General features: G+C 37.4%; 1 protein-coding gene across 2 annotated transcripts in view; it reads right to left on the reverse strand.

Moving 5' to 3' along the window:
- The window catches only part of ACSS3 (acyl-CoA synthetase short chain family member 3), a 178,123-nt gene that overhangs the window by 88,297 nt on the left and 62,473 nt on the right, over window positions 1-27,353 (reverse strand). For both annotated transcript variants that reach the window (XM_008143810.3, XM_054718823.1), the window contains 5 exons: window positions 19,383-19,571; window positions 14,027-14,161; window positions 10,400-10,540; window positions 620-700; window positions 444-539 (listed from right to left, as the gene is read on the reverse strand). In XM_008143810.3, the coding sequence (XP_008142032.2) occupies window positions 444-539; window positions 620-700; window positions 10,400-10,540; window positions 14,027-14,161; window positions 19,383-19,571 (642 nt within the window). The remainder of the gene's footprint in view (window positions 1-443; window positions 540-619; window positions 701-10,399; window positions 10,541-14,026; window positions 14,162-19,382; window positions 19,572-27,353) is intronic.

Consider the following 27,353-nt stretch of genomic DNA (forward strand, 5'->3'; position numbering starts at 1 on the left):
TTAATCCATGCAACAGAATCTTAAAGCAAAAATTTATTTAGCTATAAATCTGGTCAGCCTATGATTTTCTTCCATGTCTGTGTATACATCATCAGAAACCAGTGAAAACATCTACCTAAAAGCAAGACATCATACATTTGGAAACCCATTAATCTTATAAGAAAAGGTGAATCTTTGTTGCTTGTTTTAGGATAACTGTTTTCTTTAGTAAGATTCTAAAATCAGTATTAATATAATATTTTCTAGAAATCTATTAGGGATAGACATCAAGTTTTTAGTGTATGTTTTCCAAAATATAATTTTTATGGCATTATTCCACAAATAAAGATACAAAAATGTCCCCTGTCCCAATTCTAATTTTTCTACTCTTACGTAGAACTACTTCCCAAAATGTTTCAGTAAAATAATATTATGTATATATTGCATTAATTTCATTTTATTACCTCATATAAAACTGTTGTGTTCCCATGAAGAAGAGGTCCATAACAGATATAGGAATGTCCAACAACCCAGCCTAAGTCAGAAGCTGCCCACCACACCTAAAAAAATATAACATAATAAAATGCATGTATCATAATCAGAGAAATGTCATGTAAAGTGAATTTACATCCATGATTACCTCTCCAGGTTGAAGTCCATAGATAGAAGACATTGTCCAGTTTAGCATTACAGCGTAACCCCCAGTGGGCCTAACCACACCCTAAATGAGAGAAAAAATAAAAATAAAATTAATAATGTGTTAAAAGAGTCTCCGTCTTCCTAGTATCTACCTAAAAAAGTTTCTGTTTAAAGTATTTCATCTTTCTTAAGCTACAAATCACTTTGGCTTTTATATAATTGTATCTGAGTCATTACTTCTTTGGCTCCTCCAATAATAAACACAGAATAAATTGTCCACATCAGTCCACTTGCAGAACCCATTCTCACAGATCATTCTTGACCTTCTAAAGAAAAACTTATGATTTCACAGAATCACATGCAATAAAAATGTATTCTAGTGGTAACATAAATTAACAACATTACATTTTCAGGTATATTTCCAGAACAAAAATGGAAACTCAAAATTAAGGGCACAGAAAGACCAAAGGTAGCTGTGTGTCTAAAATAAAGACTAACATAGGATGTCTATCCCCTAATATTATTAAATTTTAGTATGCTTAGAAGAAAAAAAGACATATTCTAACCAGAGCCTCATTACAATGCTGCACTGGGGATCATGCTAGCCCAGTACTAAGCTGAGCAATTCTTTAGTGCTGAATTCTGGAACTCTGAGGAATCAACCCTGGTGGGTTGGATTTAAGGCTGACAGATTTGCCTTATATTACATTTTGGGCAAGAGTAGGGATTGAACCAGCTTCTAGCAGCTATCCACAACATTGAACATATGCAACTTTTATGCAGAGTCATACTTGAAAACTGAGCAAAGTATCATGATAAATAAGAACTGATGGTAAATTTAATAATTAATTTTGTTTACTGCTTCACTATAAACATTAACCATCATTGGCTCAAAAATAAAAAGACCTGATATTAATATTTAAAGCAGGAAGGTGAATGCTTGCTAAGAAATATTCAATATTTCACTCAAATGCAATATGAAGCATTTTTAGTAGAGCAATAATAATTACTCTGTGCAGAAAATAATTATTTTACTCAAAGGGCACATGTGGTCCTAGTGTACCTAATTGCACCGCGTTGGCATAGTTCTGCAACTGTAACACACATACATAAATGAGTGAATACAAAAGAAATTGACTTTCTGTCAGTTACTAAAATTTCTGCTCTCCTCGGGCACCACTAATAAAACATAGGTACCAAGCCGTGGAACACATTTTATCTACTAGCAGCAACACCTGGTCTCTTAGCAAATATCACTTTGTTGACATCTGACAGCTACTTTCTGGGTTGTATGACATAGGTAGCATGCAGCTGGCTCTCTTGATCACCTTGGGAGAATTAGAAATCCTAAGCATCTCCCCATGTAAACTGGGCAGCTCTTTCCCCAATTTATTCTGTATTATCTTTCATGTATTTTGCTAATTCCTTTGTCCTATTGAGAAGGTCGTTTCCTATGGTTTAATAGCTTGATGAATTTGATGGTAATCAACTTGCAAAAGCTCTTTTCTAAAAAACTGTATTCATTTTGTGGAGAAAAAAGTGAACTTTTTTCATAAAAAATATGTTATCCATATATTACAGTAGACAGTGATAATGTCAGTAATGATTTCACTCAAAATGTTTTAGAATTTTCTCTCCACCTCCTGTGTCTCTGCATTCAGAGCTCATTTTTATCAATAATTATAAATGTTAAAATGGGTCCAATTTTAGATTACGTAGTATAGAGGGTAAGGTAAATCAACTGGAAGTGATAAAAAGAAATTAAAGTCTTGGGATAACAAAAATAAGTAGCAATTCATTTGGGAAATTTAGAAGATAACTTAAAGGATAGGTTACAAAATTTCTATTTACCTCTCAAGTGGTTACTTTTTAAAGTATATTTACCAATGCTGCTCTGCTTGTCGAATTGTACATTTGACCCCCAAAAAAGTGAGTCTTAAAAATGAGATCATGCATGGTAAAGCATTTAAAAGTATAAAAGCTAAAATTTAAAATCTTATTAACAAAATTATTTCCTTAGTTCTAGCAATTATTGATTTTTATTTCTCCCTGTGCTAATCCCACCCAAAAGGAAGAAATGTCAAAATATAGGTTACCATCAAAGATTCTCATTAAAAACATTTAAATTGGAGCTATAGGAGAGAGAAAATCCATATTTGCTTTTTATTGGTCTTTGATATCCACTTATTTTTATTTTGTTAAGAGATGAGTGAAATAATTTCCATCAAGTATCACTTTGTCATTCATTAATTTAGACTCTAGATCTGAAATTTAGTATTGCCTCCAAAATATTCAGATAATAGTTTGCAATTTTCTGAGTATTTAATAAGGTTCAGAAAAAAGAACTGCATCATTTTATATTCTCTATACAGATCTTTTACAAGAAGGTTCAAAGGTAAAAAAATTAAGAGATTATGTTAAAAAAGAGTTTATTATAATATTGCTATTAACATGTGACTAAAAAGAAAGTATTTTTTGTTTCTTGTTTATAATCCAACTTTACAGGTAATGATAATTAAAATGCAAAAGAGCAATCTTGTTGAACCTTTGAAAACATATAAATCATGTTTTAAAAAATCATCATATTCTAAGTATACCAAATTGATCAAAAACTAAAAATGGTATCTGAACATATATTTGAAACTTGAGTATGAGGTAAAAATACTTATTTAATATCAATGCTTAACCCTGAAACATAAACACACTGCATTTTACCCTTTTGAGTCTCTGTTATTACTTTTTTTGTATTTACACTCTATATACCTTAAAAGTAAAGACAGTAGATGCCCTAATATATTCTCAGAAAAGCTCTGTAACCTGCCAATGTACTGCTCTGCTTTCTGTGGAATTGGCCATTATACTTAGTCTTCTGCAGAACTTGAAAGACAGCCAGGTGGGAATAACACTCCATTCCACAAATAAAGACATAAAAATGAATTCTACCTCAGAAACAGGAAAGGAGACAATGAGAATGTGCTCTTTTAAAAAAGAAAATAAAAAAGAACAAAATCATAAAACCCACTTTTACTATAAGGGCATTTCTAAAAATTCAATCTGTACAAATAAAATGAAAGGCTAACCATTAATTACCCAGGAATGGGACCAGAGAATTGTCACAGATGGCTCCATGTGGTGCCCAGCTTAATGAGCTGTCTTTGAAGACAAGGACAGCCACAAAACATCATAAATGGGACCGTTAAAGTAAAACAGAAACCAGGTAAATATCAAGTGTTACGCAGTTTTGGTTGTTGCAAGTTAAAATAGTTAGAACAATATGGGTTGTAGCAGAAGAGGAAGGAAGACTGAGGTGTTTGATAAGAAAAAGAGCTTGAAATTCTTCATCCTAAACATGTTTTTAAATTGATCTATAAAAATAAGAGGAAAATCTCAAAATACTCAGGTAGAATTCTGGAATATGTGACAAAACATTGCTTCCTAAATTGAGCCCCTCTGTGACCCAAATCTGTGTTGAAGGCTTATACAAGGAAAATGTACATGTTTACACACATGAGATATATACACTGAGTGGCCAGATTGTTATGATCTCTGAACACATAACCATCTGGCCACTCAGTGTATATCCTATATAATAAAAGGCTAATATGCAAATTGTCCCCTCGACCAGGAGTTTGACCAGCAGGCAGGCCGGCCAACCGCCCATGTCCCCTCCCCCTGGCCAGGCTGGCCGACCCCACCCATGCACGAATTCATGCACCAGGCCTCTAACACACACACACACACACACACACACACACACACACACACACACACTGAGTGGCCAGATTATTATGCGTTCAGAGATCATAATAATCTGGCCACTCAGTGTATATTTATTCACACACACATGCATGTAAGTGTGTGTATCTATCTACACGTATTGTGTGTTTACATATACTTCACTTATGCATGTTTGTATCTATTTCATATATTAATTTCAGCCTGACAAGTGGAGAAAAAAAATAAAGCAAGAAGAAAGAAGAAAAATATTTTGCCTGAAGAAAGAAAATCCATCCCTAAGCAATGGTTGAAGTCAGCAAATTGAGAAGAAAAAAGGTATGGTTCTGATAACTTAAAAAAAATTCAACACATCAACATTATTCTTTTCTGATCATGGCTAGGCAGATGCTATTTCCTCTTCCTAGAGTAAGTCTCCACCCCCACCCCACTTCTGAACTTGGTTAGCTCCAAGTTCATCACACAAGCCTTACAGCCCATCACTGTCCCTCCGTGATATCAAGCAAAAAGAAGAGGTGCCGCCACCTCTGCTGGACATTGTCCAGGACCCCACAGTAACCGCGTCCCATCCTCTTCCACGGCCCCACGGCCCCACGGCCCCATGGCCCGCACACCTCCTCCGAGCACTGACGGCCGACCTAGCGCTGGGTCTCCACTGCGCTGGTGTTGTGAGGTGATGCCTTTGTCTTTCAGCACACACAGTGTCTGGCATAGAATAGTATTTCAATACATCTGTCCACAGATTAAATGACTGAACGTTAACTGAATGAGCACATGTATGAAAAATCTTCTTAAAAATGCTCTTCTTGGTTCAGGGAAAACCTTTGAACTTGTAGAAATTAGTGAATCATATCAGTAGAAATGGAATGGTTCCATTTAGGATATTTCAGCAAACATAAAATCTCTTGCTACAAGCTCTGATGCTGCCTCTATGAGCAGTAGACATTTTTATTGATCTGAACAACTGTGAGGTAATGGGCAACGAACGGTGTAACAAGTCCAGCATTTTAACTACAAGAACTGTAACACAGATAAGAAACTTCACTGCTTTTATATTTGACTTCTTAATTTTTTTGGGGGGAGGGGTGTAGGGAATATGAGTAAGTCCCCTAACGTGAAGGAATAAAGTGACATAAGCTGTGTAAATGCACATCAGGACGAAAGCCCTTTTCTACACCTTCCTGGCATGCCTTCCTTTCAAGCTTCTCCTTTTGGTGTCTTTTCCCCAGTTCTCCTTTGGCACTGAACTTATTTTTTACTTTTTTTTTTGTTTTTTTTTTTTTTTGGCGAGGGGGAGGGGTGCGTATGGAATAGGTTTCACTATCCCTTCGTGATATCAAGCAAAAAGAAGATAAATATGACTGTCACTAAATCTCCCACTTCCCAAAGGGCACCCCATCCAGATGAGGAATTCTTCTATCATGAAGCTCTTGGAAGTATCTTGAATGCTGGCAACCTAACCAAACAGGATAGAGGCCCACAAGGCAGAAATGTATGCAAAGCAGCTCGGCTGTGGCTGCCGGAATATTCGCAGCAGCTAACAGATTAACCTGTCATAGAGCAACCTGACAAACCCAGGGCTGGCAGATGCAGAGATGCAAATACACCCTAAATATAACTGCAAATTCTAACCAAAGAACAGACTGTCTTATGTGTATCTTTTATGTGCCTAGGAGAAATGAGCATTTTTAAGCAGGATATTTTTATGGGCTAACATTATTTTTCCTCGAGAAGATTAAAGATTGAGAAATCAAACTCTATGATGACCTAAAATTTATATCTAAATGTTGCATAAATGAATGTGGGCACATCTTCTCTGTACTTCTATTCCGAGAACCCAAATATTAAATTTTCAGATCCCATTAATCCTGATTATACCTACCAAAAATGAAGTGAGAATCTTATGAAGAAAAAAGGATGCTGGGAGCTAACTGCAGGAGTAAGAGATCATTTAAGAAGTGACTTTTGGGCAATGTATAATCTCAAGGCATTTGAAATTCTAAAGTTCACTAAGGAGATGAAAGAAGTATTTCTTAGTGATCTTGAGAGACGATTAGTTTCTCTTGCCATCCTACACGTCCGACTTTCCAAAATCTACCGACTCCCTGATGTAAACACCAGACCTCACACTGATGACCCACAGGGTCTACCAGTATCTACAAACCCAGATGTATCTCTTGGACTCAGATCTTCACCTCCAACTATTGACTAGGCATCTTCATGTTAAAAATGACACATCACACGCAATATGTTAAAAATAAACACACACACACACACACACACACACAAAAAACAAAAAAAAAAACACACCTCTCCAGCCCTAATCCTCCCTCCTGTGTTTCTAGTTCAGGAAATGTTCAGAAGTTCTCCCATGTTCTCAGGTTCAAAGTCTTGGACTCCTCCTCTGCCTCAGTCCTAATCTTGAACCAAATTTGATTCTTCCCTATTAAGTGAGCTGTCCTAAGTAAAGTCCTAAGCTAATGAAACAACCTGAAATATCCTTGCCTCTGTTGTTTATATGTGCTTATACTTCCAATAAAATGTTGCAAGGGTTACCTTCCTTCGTGCTGTGTTTTTTCTCCTGCTTAAAAAGTATCAGTGCCCTCCATCCCTTACATACAGAACATGAACCTAAACTTCTCACTTAGTGTGTTTGGCTCTCGCCTATATATCTAGCTATTACTTCTCCCCTTGCACCGCCTGCACTATCCATCCTGAAAGCTCCCTTACACACTCCTGCCTTTGCTTATGCTGGCTCACTCTGCCGGGGATGCCCTCCTCATTGTGATGTCACTCTCTGAAGTTCTAGTCATCCTTCCAGTGTCACCTTATCAAGAGCTTTCTCTGATAGAAATGTACTCCCACTTCTCCCATCACTCTGCCCCCTTACTCCCTTTATGTTTCTTCATAACACTTATATTGCAGAGCTCTTTAGTTGTTTAGTGCCTGTGTCCCAGTTAGAATATAAACTTCTAAAAGGAGAGTCAGACACCTATGTGTGTGCTCAATAATATTTGATGAATAAATTGAATGTAATCCTTCAGGTACCAGTGAATTTGATCTTTTACTGGAGAGAAACAGCTTTGCCCTCTCAGAGCAAGAGCACCATTCAGCCCTGGCTGAGTAGCTCAGTTGGTTCGCGTATCGTCCCAATATGCCCAGGTAGTGAATTTGATCCCTGATCAGAGCACATATAAGAATTAACCAATCCTATATAATAAAAGGCTAATATGCAAATCAACTGAAGGGTGGAATGACCGGTTGCTATTATGCACACTGACCACCAGGGGGCAGATGCTCAATGCAGGGGCTGCCCCCTGATGGTGCACTCCCACAGGGGGAGCACCGCTCAGCCAGAAGCCGGGCTTAGGGCTGGCGAGCACAGCAGCAGTGGTGGGAGTCTCTCCTGCCTCCATGGCAGTGCTAAGGATGTCCGACTGACAACTTAGGCCCGCTCTCCAAAGCTAAGCTGTCAGTCGGACATCCCCCGAGGGTTCCCAGACTGCAAAAGGGTGCAGGCTGGGCTGAGGGGACCCCCCCCCCCCGCCCCAGTGCAAGAATTTCGTGCACTGAGTCTCTAGTGAATGTATAAATAAGTGGAATAACAAATTGATGTTTCGCTCACTCCCTCTTTCTCTAAAAAAAATAAATGTATTTCTTTTAAAAAAACAGTCTATCTTGCATTATCTGTGTGTATATATATTTTTCAACCCCACTAGACTGAAGGGACTGTGGTTTACTCATATTTTTATCTCGTTTAGTCCAGAATGAAAACTCAATGAATGTATATTGAATTGAGCTAAATTCAATGTGACTAAAGATCACCAAACAATTAAAGCCTTTGCCAATCACTGAAACAGATTAACTTCAGTATGGCACAATAGGATAAATGAGAATAATTAGAACTTCAAATGATCTTCAATTTGAGCATCTAGAAATCTAGAAGAGAAATTCTTGATCCAGAGAAACCCTGTAATAACTAGGATATGTCCTTATTTGGAACCACCACTTGTTAGATTTAATACTCTCTATATTATTTTCTTTTCTTTCTACTACACTGGCTGAGTCCATTTTGAGTTCCTTTGTGAGTCCTCCCACAAAGATCCCCATCCAGGCCACAGTGAGTTTCAGAGTAATTTAAAATATTGAGGTGATACAAATGCTCTTATAAGATTCCTTCAGGCTTTTATTTTATTTTATTTTAATATGTTCCTATTGTTTCAGAGAGAGGAAGGTAGAAGGAGAGAGTTAGAAACATCAATGATAAGAGAGAATCATCCATCGGCGGCCTCCTGCACACACTTTCCTGTGGCTTTTAAGGAGCTAAAATGACTTTCTTTCTGTTTCTTTTTGTTTTGTTTTTGGTTAGGTTCCTTTCATGTTGAAAATTTTATATTAGATTAAAACTTGCTTTTGTTTTACAGCCAAGCATTCAGTTGGACTCTATGTGATTGGCACATAATGTAAAACTGCAAAAAGTGAAGAGTAAATAGTTTGTCCAGCAGATGACTTGAACAAGGCTTAAGAGTCTTCAGTATAACAAATATTTATTTTTCTAATGACCAAAGTTGTTTTCCAAAAGAATGCTAAGGCTTTGATTCTACAATAACACAAATAACTTTATGTGTATGCCCTTATTTATTTATTTATTTATTTATGCACTCAACAGACATTTATGAGCGCCAACTATACACAAAGCACACAATGATAGACTAAAATGTCATAGAACATGGTCTCTCTCCTCAGTGAGATCATATTCCCCTACCAACTGTTTTCTTATTCACAGCAAGTGAGTTTATATGGAACATCTTAATTTTCCTTAAGATTATTAACCACTTAGTTTTTAAAACTCTGATGCTATAGAGAACTAATATTAACCAAAAGACCACTGTCCTCTCGGATGTGAGTGACTGTGAACGTCCTTCCCCCACTAAAATTCTATGACTCATGCCGAAACTGGTTTGGCTCAGTGGATAGAGCGTCGGCCTGTGGACTGAAGGGTCCCGGGTTCGATTCCGGTCAAGGGCATGTTACCTTGGTTGCGGGCACATCCCCAGTGGGGGGTGTGCAGGAGGCAGTTGATCAATGTTTCTCTCTCATAGATGTTTCTAACTCTCTCTCCCTCTCCCTTCCTCTCTGTAAAAAATCAATAAAATATATTTTTTAAAAAATTCTATGACTCAATGAGTGTTGAACCCTCTAATAGAGATGAATAGGAAGATGATATTGCAAGCTGTTATGAAATTATATAAAGAAACAGTATTGTTTGGCAATACCAGGCAGAAATGGAATTTGTTATCTGACATCTTCATAAATATTGATGCTTTTAACTTTGTTTTGTGAAGACACCTTTCATGGTAAGCAGATTTAAAAGTACTGAGTGTCTTCAGTACTAAAAATCAAAGGGTTCAATACTCAGGATAAATTGCTTGTTGTTCACACTGTCTACACCAATTCTTGAACTTGTATTTATAACAAAGAATTACACTCCCCTAAATCAAAAATCTATCCCATACTGTATAAAAGTTATACCTAAATTAAAAAAATAGTTCACTTAAACTATATTTTTATAAAATTCTATTAAACCAACTGATATTCAGTCAAATCTCTATTAATGTTAATAGCTTAAGCAATTGTATATTGCTGATATAAGTGAAAAGTTTGGAAAAAATTGGGGCAAAGTCCTTGACCTTAAATATAATTCATACTAGAGGCCCAGTGCACGAATTCATGCACAGGTGGGGTCCGGCCAGCCCACCCCGATTGGGAGGGGAGGGGCCGATCAGGGCTGACCAGGGGGAGGGGCTTAGGGCAGTTGGCCAGCCAACCCCGCCCCCTAGTCAAACTCCCGGTCAAGGGGACAATTTGTATATTAGCCTTTTATTATGTAGGATTTTTCTGTTTTTAAACACAACATTTCTTTAAACTATAAAGTACCTAAGTCTAAACTTCAAGGTATAGTCTGCAAGCATTGTCAGCTAGTAAACAAATATTTTCTGTGCAAAGAAGTCTGCCACTATATACTTATCCCTAATAGAGTGAATACCTTCGGCAAACCTGTTGTTCCAGATGTGTAAAGAATATATAGTGGATGCTCAGAAAGAACAGGAACACAATCGTGTGACTGTGCTTTTGCCATCTCTTCATCCCAATCAAGGTCACGACCTGGAACCAAAGGAACTGTCTCCTAGGGAGCAAAAATTTGGGAATAGGCATTGAACAAAGATTAAAATCAGAGAACAATGTTAGTCTGAGCTTCTGACTTACAATCTAGGCTGTCTATACAGCACTAAATATCATATTTATAAATATCTCAGATAAATGTTCATAAAAAGTTCAACAGTTGATGTTGGCTTTGAATCTGGGCCTAACCTTAAGAAACTCAATGTGATACAGACATGTTTTCATCAACAAAGCTTAACTAACAGAGTTTCATGTTTTCATAAATGTGTTTTCATTATTAACTTTATAAACTAATTTCTATTTTTTGTAACCAATTTCTTTTCCTTTGGAACTATCATCTTTACAATCAAATGTCAACTAATCCATTAAGATTTATTTTTATACAAGGGTCATTTAGGAATAATATTGTGGCTGTCTTTCAAAATGGTAGAATATTAAATCATTTTCAAGGGTAGGGGGAAAATCTACTTTTGCTTTTTCAAGAAGGAAAAATCAGTTTTGATGAGGGTATGTGACATATCTAAAATGCTATACAAATTTCGCTCCATCATGTCATTGATTCACATGATAGAAATGTTTGAGTTTTTCTTTTTGTTTTTACAACCAAGCTCTGTGTTGTAAACTTTATGATAACAGAGTCATGCGTTAGGCTTATATACCTTAAAAGAAGGTAGGCAGACCTCTTTACAACTTGTGCTAGTGAAATAGGCCAGATAGGTAAAGAGAAAGAAAGTGGCTTATGGAAAAATTATCCTCATGGAGAGTTACATCTATTTAAGTAGATTTAAGACCCAGTACATGTGGAGTTATTTTCTGAAATAATAACTAAACTCAAGATCAGGAAGGTTACAGTTGGTAAACTTGTTAGTATAGGCACAAGGCAAGGCTACGAATTCCTTGGTGAAAGTTAGTAAGATCTACCTAGAATATAGGTAATCATTCATCAAGGTGAGGCTAAACCCAGAAACTATGGGAGATTTAGAAGAGCCAGGCCATTTCTGTTTTGGGGGGCTCCTTAGTGGGTTGATCAGGGTTGTTAAATTGATCCTATTTTTAAGTGCAAATATTTACAAATTAACACTTCAATATAACATCACAATTGCAATGCCTATATGAATAAACACACTGATAAATAACAATTTGAATTGACTTTCATGAAGGTAAAGTTTTAGGCATCTCCAGCCTCACTTTGAAAAACCCCAGTTATGTCACTTAGATAAGTGAAAATAGTTAACAGTGATGAAATTATATATTTTTTCATTTGTTTTTATTCATCAGACAAACATAACTAATTTCAAATTATCAAGCCTTTGACATCATATTACAGAACTTTAAAAAAAATCACAATGCACAATTAAAAATGCCAACTGAGTCATCACAAAAATAATTATAAATCAAGTGAAATGAGGACTTGAATGAGTGGTTATATTTCAGGCTCAGAAACACAGGCATGTGTGTAAAACAGATGTAATAAAAGGAAGAGAGGAAAAATTCAACACTAGTTTTTCCATATATACATTTACCTCTATACACAAGTCCTTCTTAGTTGTTAACATTCTTAAAAGGCAATAATTGGGGCAACAGTAGAACTGACTGATAGGATATTCTTTTGATTCGATTGCCTGAGGCTTAGGAGGGTCAGCCATATTTTTATCTCCTCTGGCAAAAAAGCAAATCTGGTTAATGAAAGATTCCACTAAGCTTCAATTTGTGTCTCTCTAAAGTCAAAGTAAAGTCAGTCCATTGGGCTTAATTACTGCCTGCACAGCAGTTCTAATATGAAGAACAAGACACATCCAAAGCCTTCATCTAAAATAAAGATATGTCAAAAGAGAAGGAAGGGTCTTTAAAAAGAGGGAGAGGAAGAGAAAGGGAGACAGTTATGTATGGGAGGGGTGGAGGAAGAATGTATCTCTACTCATTAAGAGGAAAGAGAAGAGATTTGCACTAGAAAAATCTTACTAGGAAACATTCATATCCATCGCTGGTGTGTTATAAAGTAAAAGAAATATGTTGGTTAAAAGTTATTTAACTGGAATTCAAATCTTGACTCCACCACCTTACTAAGTATGACTTTGGGCTATGATTTCTCCATGACTCACTTTCTTCATCTGCAAAATGAGGCTAGTAATAGCATCTACTTTATGGGTTTGTGAGAATTAAATAAGAAGTATTTGAAAGTACTCAGCATCAGACCTGGCATAAATTCTTTACAAATTCTACATGAATTCATACATGTGTGAATAGCGCACACATACCCACATAAATGCGTGTGTGTGTGTGTGTGTGTGTGTGTGTGTGTGTGTGTTCCTTTCCTTCTCTAACCTTCTCTCACCCAAAGACTTCTTTATTGCTGTCATTGCATTCCCTGATTTAAGAGCAACAAACCTTTTTTAAAAATATGCTTGAGGTCATCTGAAAGAAACTTAAAATTCTTCTTTGACACAGTAAGAATATTAAAATCATTGAGTGCAGCAGTTCATGAGCCACAGACAACTAAAACTTTACACAGGAATTTAATGTGGTGAAGAGAATTGCTAGGTGGTAATCAAAATGACATAATTTTTACTGCTCTCTGTTCTTATATCTTATCATTTAAGCATTTTTTGCAGATAAGCTCTCAAGAGTTCCACAAAATTATACATGATCATTTCCACTCTAGGAATTTTTCTTATGCAAAAAAAATTTAATCTGCTAGAAACCCAAGTTGGTCCTACTATAAATACCTGAATATGTGCTTGAATGCAAAAAGAAGGTCCAATTTACTAGGAAAAGCAATTGTAATATATATTCATTGATGTATTATACTGCTCCTTTTTCCTTCATGGATCACAGAGTAAGGTATCTGTTTAGAATATTCAAATATTGTTTTCTTAAATATAATTTTTACTTCTGGACTAAATACCTTTCTAAATTTTTAAAAAATAACTTACATACACAATAATCATACCTTTCCACAAGGCAGGATAGCTTAGGGAGTAGGCAGGCAATCAGAGTGCATGCCTTCAGGTCATGACCCTGACACTAGCTGGGTAAGTTTCTCTCTCTTCATCCAATTCCTTTTCTTTAAAATAAGAATAATGCTATCACCTACGTCACAGTTACCCAGAGGATTTTTTAAATGATTCACTAGTAGAGTGTCTTAAAAATCATATGGTAGGCAGTCAGTAAGTGTTACTAGCACTATTATTATGGCAATAATTTATATTAATAAATGATATCCCAATAGACTATACAGATAATCAACTCATTAATAATATAGCTATTTCTGTGTTTCCATCTTTTTATTTTAAGCTAGTTTGTTTTTTATAAAGAGAGAAAATATCAGTCATATCTAATATCTTTTCAGTTTTTTTTGCCAAAAATAGAAAGCATATTCAGGAAGTATATTTAATAGTTCATAAATTAAGGGTTTGTGTTAAATGGTCAAAACAAGAATCATCCTTAGCACATCACTATAAGCAAGAACCAAATTCAATATTCAGATTACCATATTTGGACGATTATAAATGAGAACTTTATCTGGTTTGTGTTGTCCAATTCTCAGCGCTTCTTCTAGAAGTGGTATGTATTCTACCTTTCTTCCAGGTTCAATGCCAAAGGATGCTGTAACCACCACCTTGGGCTACAATTAAAAATAAAAATAAAAAATGAGAAAGCTTAACAACCCGATTTAAGGTGATCACAGTATTTCAGGTGCAGACAAGCAGTTTAACATTTTTAAAGAAATGTTTGAATAATTTTGTTCTCTATTGACTAAATAAATGACCTAAAAAACCAATAAGCCCTTTTAAATGTTATAAACCTAACCACTTCCACATAAATCTCACTTACCTGTTCAAAATTACACATCAACATGCTTTCAGTTACTAAGTATGAACTGCAAAAATGCTTTCCAAAGAAATCATTAGGCCAGTGGATTTGCCATGAACCGGTAAAATGAACCAGTAGGGCCTCTCACTTGCAGAGGCCCCGTAACAGTTGGCTGTTGCTGAAGTTGAAGCATTTTCTTAGGTGGAGGGGGTGGGGGGGAGCAGCCCAATTGATATCAGGAAGTATTTTTAACTGGTTTTGTTTTGTTTTGTTTTATTTTGTTTTGTTTTTATGTAAGCATCTCTGCTTAAATGCCTAGAGACAGAAGGAAGGAACCCAAATCTCTGATAATTCTTTTATAATTCTTTTTTCATTCTAAATACATATTCATTTTCTACAAATATTTGTAATTTTTTTCTTAAAAGAGCCCCAAATGATTTAGGCTTCAAACCCCACAAAGCCTGAACCTGCCTCTGTCATTAAGACACACTCAACACTTTTCTTTACCTGACAACTAGTTATTGAAGATGTACATAGATGGAACCAAAAGGCATGCCTGGAAGAGGCCGAAGAAGTTAGGTTAATCTCCCTCCCTCAGTACACTCTGGGCAAGCCTCAGATGTCAGACGATGTCAGTGTTCCTCCATCCCCACCACTCACAGGAAGCTCTCCCAGGCCAAATGTGGGTCCCTTTCACCTCCACGTCTGCTCTCTCTGGCACAATGCTTGCCATACCGTAAGCTCTGAATAAATATTTGTGGAGCTGAACCAAAATTCTCCCTTAATTTGCAAAAACAAACACATCATTATTCTTTCACATACACTATTTCTTCACCAAGAAATCCAAAGCAAATAGATAATAAATTATTCAGGAGACAGATAATCAATCGGAGATAGTGCATCTATTCCTGAATTCTAATTTCTGGTTACAACACATTTCATCTAGAGAAGGTTTATATTATGCCAAATATATGCATATACAGTACTTTCTGCTTTTTGAATATCATTTAATATTCACAGAGCTGAGGCTCCATGCAGTTACATAGCTTGCCCCAGGTTATAAGTGGTGAAATGAGAGAGAGACCCATTCTGTCTGATTACAGAAATATTCTCTTTTGCCTAGATCAAGCTGCCTTTTAAAAGGAAAAAAAAAGTAAGTCTTATTTCCTTTTATCATATTTTAAAGGTCAGACATTTGAATATAATCACATTTTAATATCTTTAATACTTACAAAAATAACTCTAGATAACATTCCCTAAGATTAGAATTCTGAATAAATAAAAATTACATATCAAATTAAAAACATCTAGAATATATCAAAACTGGAATAATTTAATAAAGTCAAAATTACAAAAATAATCCTTTTTCACATTTCTATTAGTCTTTTATTGGAAGTTTTGAGGCAGGATAGTAAGAAACTATGAAAATTCCTTGGCAAGTGGAATGGGGAAACGGAGACAAATAGCTGAACAACTGGCCAAGCAATTTACAGCCAGATAATAAATTACAAGGGCAGACTTCCCTCAGTCCTGGTCCCTCTTTAATGACATTCTTTGAAGGTGAAACTGACCAGAGAATGACTCTGATACACTCATTTTGATGAATCAGCATATTAAAGGACACACCTGGAAAGCTGATGAGTAGTCTATTGAGACCCTCACTTGAGAGCTCCCCTAAAATTCCAGTCTTTAGAAAGTAGATTAAAAAAACTTTAAAACAAAGGACCCAGTGGGCACTTGCTCTCTTGAACATGGCTGCACCTTCTTTCTTCAGGCATGTATCTTTGCTTTCCTTCTCCTAAGCGCTAAGGGTCCCCGTGAGACTTGCAAGCAGGGAAGTAGTGGGTAGTGGCAGCTTGTCCCGGGCTAATCCCCTGAACCTATCTCCAAGGAACCTCCCCTTTGCTTCTGTTACTTGTTTCCTGAGGCCACACAGCCCAGCTGGCTCACTTTTTCTGCCACTGTGACTTACTTTCTAAAAGGCCAACGCATCTCTCTGAGCAACCCGCTCTAATCTTCTCTTCCAGAATACTTTTGCTTTGCATGTTAAATAAACTTCTTCCTGCACTAGAGCTCTAGGTTCTGAATTCTTTCTTTGTCAAACTCAAGAACTGAGAGCTACTAACAGTTTTATTTGGTCTTGACTGACTTATTATAATATATTCTTTCCATCTTCTGTTTAAAATATAACTTTTTCTTCAGCCTATTTATTTGAAAATCATGACATCAAAATCATCTTTGATTTCAACTATTACTTGTATCAAAATACCTCAGATATACATCTCTATCTCCATCTTCTTGCTTTTAATTTGACATGATTAAAAGTCTTGCCCAGCCGAAACCGGTTTGGCTCAGTGGATAGAGTGTCAGCCTGCAGACTCAAGGGTCCCAGGTTCGATTCCGGTCAAGGGCATGTACCTTGGTTGTGGTCACATCCCCAGTAGGGGGTGTGCAGGAGGCAGCTGATCGATGTTTCTATCTCATCGATGTTTCTAACTCTATTCCTCTCCCTTCCTCTCTGTAAAAAAATCAATAAAATATATTTTTAAAAAACTCTTGCCCATAAAATAATGCACTTATTGCATAAACTTCTTAAAATGGGGTGTGTGTGTGTGTGTGTGTGTGTGTGCACGCGCGTATGTGTGTTAGATAACAACTCCTCCACTGGTACAGCATATCCTACCTAATAAAATGGTAATATGCAAATTGAGCGCACCTTCACTACGCCAAAGCCACGCCCGCCAGCCAAAGCCACGCCCACCAGCCAATCAGGGCGAATATGCAAATTAACCAACAAAGATGGTGGTTAATTTGCATACACTGAGGGAGGGAGGAGTGAAGACTGAAGACAACTTAGAAGGAAGAGGGAGGAAAAGCGGAAAGCAAGGTGACTGCCAGAGGGAAAGCCTGGGAGGGGCGGGGCGGCGGAGCAGGGCGGGCAGCAGCAGCCCGCGGGTGCAGGCGCGGCGGCCACAATGGCGGCGGCAGCGGCAGTGCACGTGGCTGCAGAGGCCGCTTGCAGGATTCTTACTGCAAATGGGCTACTAGTGTTTTATAAATACTTATTTTTTATATATCTCAGTTTCCTCACATCATATGAAATTTTACCAAAAGGAAAGAATACATCTCATACCTTTATCCGAATGGTGTTTAGACTTCTGCAGGTAAAAAACTGGAGTCTATACCTTCCTCAGAGAAGTCCCCATTGCCCACTGATTGCAGGTCAATGATTGATATTTCCCTTTAGATTTCCCTTCAGAAGCACTAACTCAACATGTTTTTAAAAGAGAGAAAGAAAGAGAAATCCAGCCAGTTAATCCACAAACCAGCTTCTGGTTCTAATAAAGGATCTATTCCAAATGAAGTCAGACATGCAAAACTTCACTGTATGCCTAGCATTCAGGGGACCTTCAATATACAGGGTGTCCCAAAAGTGTAGACATACTTTGAATAATTATAAAGGCAATAGTTATTAAAAGACATTTAATTTTCAAAATGTAATATAATCTACAGACATTGTGTGTATACATTAGTTTCCTTCCCTGTTAAGAGTGTCTCATCTTGGGCTTATAAAACTCTGAGGTAAATCATCTTTTACTCTTTACTTTAAAAATTAGTTTATTGGCTTTTAGAGAGAGATGAAGGGTGAGGGAGAGAGTGAAACATCTATATGAGAGTGAAACAACAATCTGCTGTCTCCCACACACCCCACACTATAGACTGAACCCAAAACCTGGGCACGCACCCTTGACCAGGAATGGAACTGACAACCTCCAGTTGCATGGGACAATGCCCAAGCGACAGAGCCAGGACAATCGTCTCTTACTCGTATAACAAACAGCCTTCCTTTCTTCATCTCCCCACTGCTATTACTCTCCTGTACATCACCCATGGCTTCACAAACAGACCACCTGCCAAAGGTTCCTATTCCAGCCTCTCACCTCTGTCCCACTCGTCATATGGAAAGACTTGCCTCCTCTTAACATTGCTTAAAACAGGACACGTGTCTGCTCAAAACCTCTGACTAGACAAGGTCTACAGGATCCAGCTCAGACAGACACTGCCTTTGCAAGGTCACCTTCTGTCCCTCTTCAGTCACATTGGTCTATTCACTAGCCTTCAAATGAAGTTTACCCTTTCTCACCTCTAATGCTAGACTTATATTGTTTTTCTCTCCTTTTGGATCCTATGAGGTCATTCTCTTCAACTAGCTGAATTTTAGCCAAGATCTAAGTACAATCTCACTTCCTTTGGCCACCCAACTAAAAGAAATCTCACTTCTTGGACCATCCAACTAAAAGAAACTAAGGGTCTGCAAACTATGGTTGAGAGCCACACCTTGCCCACTGCTATGAGTTTTTCCACGTACCATCTAAGACTGCTTTTGTGCTACGACAGAAGAGCTCAGTAGTTGCAACAGAAACCATGTAACCCACATGCTTAAAATGTGTACTATCTGTAACATACAAAAATGTTGTCTGATCAATGCTCTAAATTAATAAAATAATAATAGCTAACTTTATTTTATGAGTCCTCTATGTCAGGCACCCTTATCAAGTTTATTTAGCATCCAATTTAAACTTGCAACTCTACTCCTCACTGACACCCTCTCTTATCCTCTGTGCTACCCCACCATTTCTGGAAGCATGTAGAGTATAAAACTAGTTATGTGTCCCCACCATTTCATAAGAATCATTTACTATCCTGTTCCAAGGATAGTACCAAGCACATAGTGGGAGCTTAATAAATATATGTTGAATAAATTAGTTATTTTACTTGTCTTATACATTCAAATATATGTCAGACTAACTTATATTTTATATTCCTCACTGCACCTAGCGAGATGCCTTTCATGTACTACTGATGCAAAAATAAATTTTTGATTAACAGATATATGCCAAAGAAAAAGTAAACTTTAAGTATCCTATATTAAAGGAGGATCTAATAAGGACAGATCACTCTTGGATGATTCATCCACAGATATGGCTGTACTATACATACTACTGCTTGATTTCTCCAAATAAAGCACTTACCTTTGCATGATCAATGCGGGTACTTAGTTCTTTGGATGCAAATCCCCCAAATATAAGACTGTGGATGGCTCCTATCCGGGCGCATGCCAACATGGTATAGATTGCCTGAGGGATCATGGGCATGTAGATAACCACAGTGTCACCTTTCTGGACACCATGCTTGACCAAAACACCAGCCAGCTTAGAGACCTGTAACAAAATCATTAGATCAGCAACGTGTTTTCTGTGTTCTTTCACTAAAAAGTTAAGTAGGTAACACAAGAAGATGACCGCCCTCTTGGTAGTGAATTAAAGAAGCCTGAGACCCATATTTGATGATGATGATGGTGATGGTTTAGATAGTGACAATAATAACAGATATTATAACAACTGACTACAAACCAGGTTACTATTATTAGACCATATGAACTTCATGGCTTAAATGGCTTAATTATTCATATAACAACATGTTTTCTGAGCAACTATTACATGTCATATGTTGTATGCAGAGTTGAGAACACAACATTGAAAAGCAAAGACAGACTTGTTCCGGTGGACCTTTTATTCTAAGGTAAATCAGTCACATGAATATAAAATTAAAATGATTATAGATTTAGATATATGTTGGGTTAACTATTGAAGACAAGTATGTATTATGAAAGAAAACAAATCACTTGTATACTTATAAGGTAAAAAGACAAAGTATATTATTATTTCTATTTTAAAGATAAGGTAACTGAGGCTCAGAGATAATAAATAGCTAATCAGAGGTGAGAGAGCTAGAAACTGGTGTAGCCAAGATACCATCACATTTCTTTTGACTTCATGCTCTCTGCCTCAAGTCAATTATTTTTCTTCATAGTTTTTATGCTAATTATCTATACAGAGTGACTGCCCTCTATACTGAGACCAAATATACAAATGTCTTTATTCTTTCAACATGTGTTTTTGCAATTTCTAGTAATAAAAACAAAATAGATCATAAGTCCAAACATGATATAATTTATTGCAAGAAACCTTTCCCTGGGCAATTACCTCCTGTGGGAGGTATGCCCAGACGTAAGTGAATAAGACATTCACCCTTCCTTCATTTTAAATATATATATTGTGTACCTGTATATGCCATACACTGTTTTTTGAAACATCAGTAAACAAAATTAGATAAAGGTCTCTATCCTCAGAGTGCTTATATTTTAGCAAAAGAAATCTTTTCCTATATAATAAAGCAGTAATATGCAAATTGACCACCACGCCCTCACAAGATAGCTGCCTACGACCAGGCCGGCAGGGTGGGTTAGTGAGGGACAACCAAACAACTGAACAAGCAGGCTGCGTGGAGCAACCAGGCCAGCAGTGCGGTTAGTGAGGGACGACCAAACGACTGAACAAGCAGACTGTGTGGGGCAACCAGGCCAGCAGGGGGGTTAGTGAGGGGCGACCAAAAGACTGAACAAGCAGACTGTGTGGGGCAACCAGGCCAGCAGGGGGGTTAGTGAGGGGCGACCAAAAGACTGAACAAGCAGACTGTGTGAGGCAACCAGGCCTGCAGGAGGGTTAGTGAGGGATGATCAAACGACTGAATAAGCAGGCTGCGTGGGATGACCAGGCCGACAGGGGGGCAGTTGGGGGCGATCAGGCCAGCACACAGAGGCAGTGAGGGGTGATCAGGCAGGCAGGCAGGCAGGCAGGCAGGTGAGCGGTTAGGAGCCAGCAGTCCCAGATTGTGAGAGGGATGTCCCTATGCTGGTTTAGGACATCCCCCGGCAGTCGGACTTCCCCCTCGGAGTCCCGGATTAGAGAGAGTGCAAGCTAGGCTGAGGGGAAATCCCCCCCCCACCCCCGTGCACAAATTTCGTGCACCGGGCCTCTAGTTCATAATAAACATAAGTAAATTATGCATTATTTTTTATGCATATAAAGGTAATCAGTGCTATTGAGTAGGGGGGAGTAGAGCAAAGTAGACAGGATTGGAAGTGCAGGGGGTATAATTTTCAATGGGACAGACAGAACAGACCTCACTTAGAAAGTGACATTTTACCCAAGACATGTGGCAGGTTGAGAATAAGTGTGTATCTGTGAGTCTACTATTTCGGGCAGAGAGAATACCAGTACAAAGGTGTCAGGGGGATCAGATGTTATGACAAAAGGGAACAGCAGGGAGACTAGGGGATCTGGAACAGGAAAAAAAAAAGTAAAAATATGGTTGTAGATCGGGTCAGACAGCTAAAAGGGCCTGTAGGGATCCGGTGGGTGACTGGGAGGAATATGTCTTGCCTTTAAATATGACTGTTCAAGATAATGAACAGAGAAGGCCTGAAAAAAGGAAGTAGGCCACATGGCTTTTTGTGGTTCCTTTCACTTCACTCTGCCGCTCCTACTTTTTGAACAAGTTTGTTTGTTTTTTAATATATTTTTATTGATTTTAGAGAGGAAGGGAAAGGGAGAGAGAGATAGAAACATCAATGATGAGAGAGAATCATTGATTGGCTGCTTCCTGCATACCCCCAACTGGGGATTGAGCCCGTAACCTGGGCATATGCCCTAACCGGGAATCGAACCAGTGACCTCTTGGGTCCTGGGTTGATGCTCAACCGCTGAGCTACACCTGGCTGGGCTGAACAAGTTTAAAGGATCTGAATCCTGGTCATTCTTAATTATTTTTTTTCTTTTGATTCACTTTCTCTGTTCAGATGGGGAAAGATGTGGTCAAGGTTAAGAATGTTGGTGAAAGAAAATAACAACTATCTAAGCATCTTATTCTCCCCTACATTGCAAACTACCTATAATTCAGTGCTACTTTTTAAGAACTCAAAGCTGCCCCATAGAAAGTTACAAGAAGGACACATGAAAATAATATAAATTATGCACTTAAATTCTATGTGGAGTTCAGAACCAAGATAAACACTGAAAAGTCATATCCAAAAATCTGTGTGCAATCTCTGCAGAGTGGCCCTGCTCCGTGATGACGTCACTGCGCTTCCCACTTAAGGTACAGCAGCGGGAGAGACCAACAAGAAGAGCTTGTCCTATTTACAGCTGTAACCTCACCATCTCCATAGTGTCTGTTGGTGAATAAAATATAATATAAAATAAAATATAATATTCAACAAGACTCAATAATTCAGCAACTTTATATTCCAGTTCCACCTCATAATGTTGTTGAAAGATGCCATAATTTTTTCTGTTCTCTAAACGAAATAAGATAAATAAATTCAAGACTGCCCTAGCCAGATTGGCTCAGTGAATAGCGCCTCTGCCCTGGGACTGAAGGGTCCCAGGTTTGATTCTGGTCAAGGGCATCTACCTAGGTTGCGGCTCGATCCCTGGCCCTGGTCCGGGCAGGGGTGGGAGGCAACCAATCAATGTGTCTCTCACATTGATGTTTCTCTCTGTGTGCCTCTTCCTCTCCCTTCTACTCTCTCTGGAAATCAATGGGAAAACAGCCTCAGGTGAGGATTAACAAAATAAACAAACAAACAAACAAATAAACAAACAAATAAATAAATTCAAGACCTTTTTTGAAACAAATATCTAAAACTGGCCAAATGTTATTCCAAAATACATGTGAGTCAACATGTTAAAATTAGAGGTTTCATATACAAAACCAGCTTTCTAGTTTCTCTAGAGAAACTGGAAGGTCTAACAACACTGGGTTCCTGTTCTTGAATGACAACAATCAATTGAACCTGTGATCAGCTAGCTGCTCAGTTTGCCATACAACTCGCCATTCCCTGGGTCTATTTATCACGGAGCTTGCATTTTTCTTTCCATTCTGAATTTAAAATGTATTTTCTACATCCTGTTTATGTTATGTGCTTACACCATACTTTCATAACCACAGAATAAGATATATGCCAATAATTGATTTTTCTCCCACCCACTTCTTCCATTTATATTATCTGCTTGGCTCCTGTAGGCATGAGTTGTTAACCACTGCCCAGAAGCACAACCCTTGTCAAATTAGGCTGCACCAGATCTCTATAACCGCTAGAGGGCGGACATTTGGCCTAGTTTACTAGTACCTTGCTTCTTGCAGCTACTCCTGTGTTTTGATATTTTGCTAACCACGTCACAGATGCCCTAAAGACAAAAGTTTTATATAATCAATAGAAAAAAGTTATTTTGTAGTACTTGCTAGGGATAAAATGTCACTCCAGTAAAATTATCTATTGTAACTTCTAAATTTAAAACATATATGTGTGTGTGTGTGTGTATATATATATATGAAAATAAATGGGAAAATATGTTTCTGATGAGACTTCTGGTAAATAGGCTTATGAAAAATAAAACATTAGCTCACAGCAAGAAAAAATAAATGGAAATTGATTTAATATTAAAATATTTAATGTTTCATTAAAAATATTCCTTATGAATACTAAATCAAGAGTTGGGTAATATGAGCCCCAGAGCAAAATATTTAATAGTCTTGTCTCAGATGCAAATAAAATCATTTTGAAGATAAGTATAGACTACAAAGATAAGTGAGGGATATGAGGGAAAATCTAGAAATCCCAGTCACCCAAGAGTTGACAATAACTCAAATAAAGTGCTATGAAATTTTAACACAAAGAGCAATTTGATGATTGCTATTTCAGGGTTCACCTTGTTTTTATTGACTTTCAAATTAAAAAATTATCAAGAGAAGAAAAATAGATATTATTTTTATTCAATGGTATCTATATTCTTATCTTACCATAGGTGTCTCGGTATAGAGATAATTTTTATTATTTTTCCAAAGGTAAAATATGTTCACGTATATCTTGTATAATGTATTGTTTTTCAACTGAGGAAAAAGTTAAATCATCTGCAATTCACCCTATCCATATTCATCTTTGCACCTTCTTAAATATTCGTTTTAATTTACCAACAACTTAATAGCTTTACGTCAGGTACACACCACTAAATTTGGTTTTTATGCCGACATCAAAGACAATGCATATCCCATGCAATCATGGCCAGGCTGTGCTCCTCTGCCAGACTGAGGATACCTGAGCTGTGAAAGAAGGCTGGAGACACAAAACACACGGATATATTCATTTAGATACGACATTGCTCGCTTCTTTCCACTAAGGGTATATGAAGTATCCTGTCACTGATTCAATTTTGTGTATAGTATCTGCTCTGTGTCCTATACGAAGTCAAGTCTGCAGATGCAAAAATAAGGAAGACATGGCCATTAAAGCAAATAAATTCAGAGTCCAGGAAAAAATAGTGTGGACCTTGCAGACTCAGAGACCTAAAGTAATTAGACAGGATGGTCTGAAATTAAAACGTCCTACCTAAAAGCAAGTCAAGTAGGTAATCAAAGTGGGTATTTCCCTATTTTGCCTTCTCCCACCTCCCTAATCTATCCCCAGTGAATTTCATGTAACCCTCCTTAGGCGGCCTCCTTTGATTCTAATGTATAAAGTAAGCAGTGAAACTGCCATTCTGGGGAGCATTTTCTCAATCCCTTGACATCTTGCTTCATGGCAACTGTTGTCAGTTTGCCTCAAATAAACTCATAAAAATTCTTACAGGTTTGGATGTTTCTTATGTTGACAATAGCATACATAAACAGTAATTATAAAATAAGAAAATGCAACAACAGATATTCATGTAATGTAACATAGTATACACATATATTTGTTTTACCTGCAAAGTAAAACTTTAAATTTTCTATAATAATTAAAGCATAATATGCAAATCAACCGAACGGCCGAACAGCGGAACAACCCTCGGGATGACCTTCCGGACAAAGCCAAGGGCTGTGAGGCCTCGAGGGCTGAGGCAGCCAGGGCTGCGAAGGCCTACTCTTGCACGAATTTCATGCATCGGGCCTCTAGTAGAATTATAAAGTGAAAGCATACTAGTACAAATAATGAAGAAGATTTCAATAAAGTTTTTATTTATTCACTCTGCAAAATCTTCATTCAAAAGCAGTCTGTGGATTAGTATAATTTCATGAGCAAATGCCCATAACACAAATATAAACATTAGTGGAAACCAACCAAACACTGGGTTCTAAAGAGTATATTAGCACTTGCTTCATAAACAGCAAATGTGTCCATTGAAAGAAAACCATGTTTATATGACAAAGATAGTGTTGGTGTCCAAAATATAGTAAACAGGCAACAATCATGGGCAACCTCAGAACCATGTCAAACTATACAAAGAGAAGACAAGAGAAAGCATATTTTCAAGCTGCAATGATGTCACATGGCAAACCTGGTCTAATCACAGGAAATTGAACTAATTTAAAAACCAATAATAATATCTGAGAAAACAGTTTACTAAAATTAGGGATAAATGAGCTGTTCTTCAGAATTATAGAATTTCCCACAGAAAGAGATGATTATCTAAAGTGCTTGCATTTTACTTTTAAATCCTAAAATTAAGTCAATCTTGTACACATATAACACACACACACACACACACACACACACACACACTCACACCACACACACACCATACACATGATTTGGTTTTTCAGCTTGGACACACATACAGAGGATAAAAATTTATAGTGGATCTGATACCACTGTAATTATCCTAGTTGTTAATAACAGGAAAGGAGCAAAGGGAAAGCCATATGCGAGAGGCATGTCATTTGTGCCGCTTTGCCAAGAAGCTGCAGTTTAACACTCCCAGGCCTGCTCTCCACATATCGCTGGGGGAAGGCATTGACAGGGGGAGAACAGATGCATGCCCAGTAAAGTCCGGGTGAAATAGGGAAGGTACTTGTCTGTCAGTCACATGTGGAAACAGGTCATTGGCCAGAGTAGGCGTGGCCACTGCAGGCATGGGAAGATTTGGCAGATTTAATGCCCTCAACAAAGAAGTTTGCTGTTCCGTTTTTAGGACTCTTAGGACTCCTGTTGCAGGGGGCATGCTCTCTTGGCTCCCCTGCATTCGCCCACATGTCCCACGGCCATGTGGACCCCACACACAATGGACTAATGGACTGCACTAGCCCGATGCTGAACTGGACCGGCTCCAACAGGGAAAGGAAGCTCTGGACACTGGCTTTGCTTTTAGCTCTGCTGAAGCCCCAGCAGTTATACTTCTTCCAGGACGGGATGAAGGGAAATGGGACTTTGGAAACCCAGCAATATAATTCCACACAAATAAAAATCACTCATCCTCCCGTGCAAGTCTCAGAAAATTCTTATTATCACTACCGACAACACAGAGAAAAATATATTTTATATTTAAAAATGGAGTTCTATGAAGTTTTGGAAGAAAAATTGTAAAATCTTATATTCAAAACAGTTATCTGCCAGTGCATTAGAACACATTTACTAACATACTTCTTCTCAACTAATTTTCTCCAAATGAAGGAATAAATATCTTTACTCAGAATAATCGTTTTTCTCATTTCCATTTTCTTCAAGGGGGTTTCAAGCAATATTTAGTCATTTTAAGACTATGTATTTGCAAGCAAAATGAAAGCGAATTGTTTAATCCATTTAGTTCTGGCTCAGAATAACCACAATTTCAATAATCTGTATGCTTTCAATACTAATGTGATTTTCAGACTGTATTTCATAGAAAATTAGTTCAGTCCAACATTTCTCTGTGCATATGAGCTCCGAGGCTTGATAAAGAATGTGCTCTTCCATTTCTTTAATATTCATATGCTGTGATTTATAAATAGGTCATCAGAATTTATCACATCTTGAAAGGGACATCTTGTTAATTTTTTAAAATGTACTTCTATTTAACAATTTGGCTATTTTGACAAAGAAAATAATCCTACATCAAGGAGAAGTCCAAGGTCTAAAAGAATGGAAATGAAAAATGTAATTGGTGCTTATTATTAACACATGACAATAGTACAGTGTATGTACTAAAAAAGGGATAGAAAATAGTTAATGATTGCCTTCACTTTTTTTTACCATTTTACATCTTTCTATTCTAGGCATTAATGGTGAAATAATAATGACTTCCACCTGCTTTTACTCATTTGCTAGTTTCTGCCAAATTCCTAAATTTCATGGCATTTGTCATTTA

Source organism: Eptesicus fuscus, chromosome 7 (genome assembly GCF_027574615.1).
Source record: "Eptesicus fuscus isolate TK198812 chromosome 7, DD_ASM_mEF_20220401, whole genome shotgun sequence".
Lineage (NCBI taxonomy): Eukaryota > Metazoa > Chordata > Mammalia > Chiroptera > Vespertilionidae > Eptesicus > Eptesicus fuscus.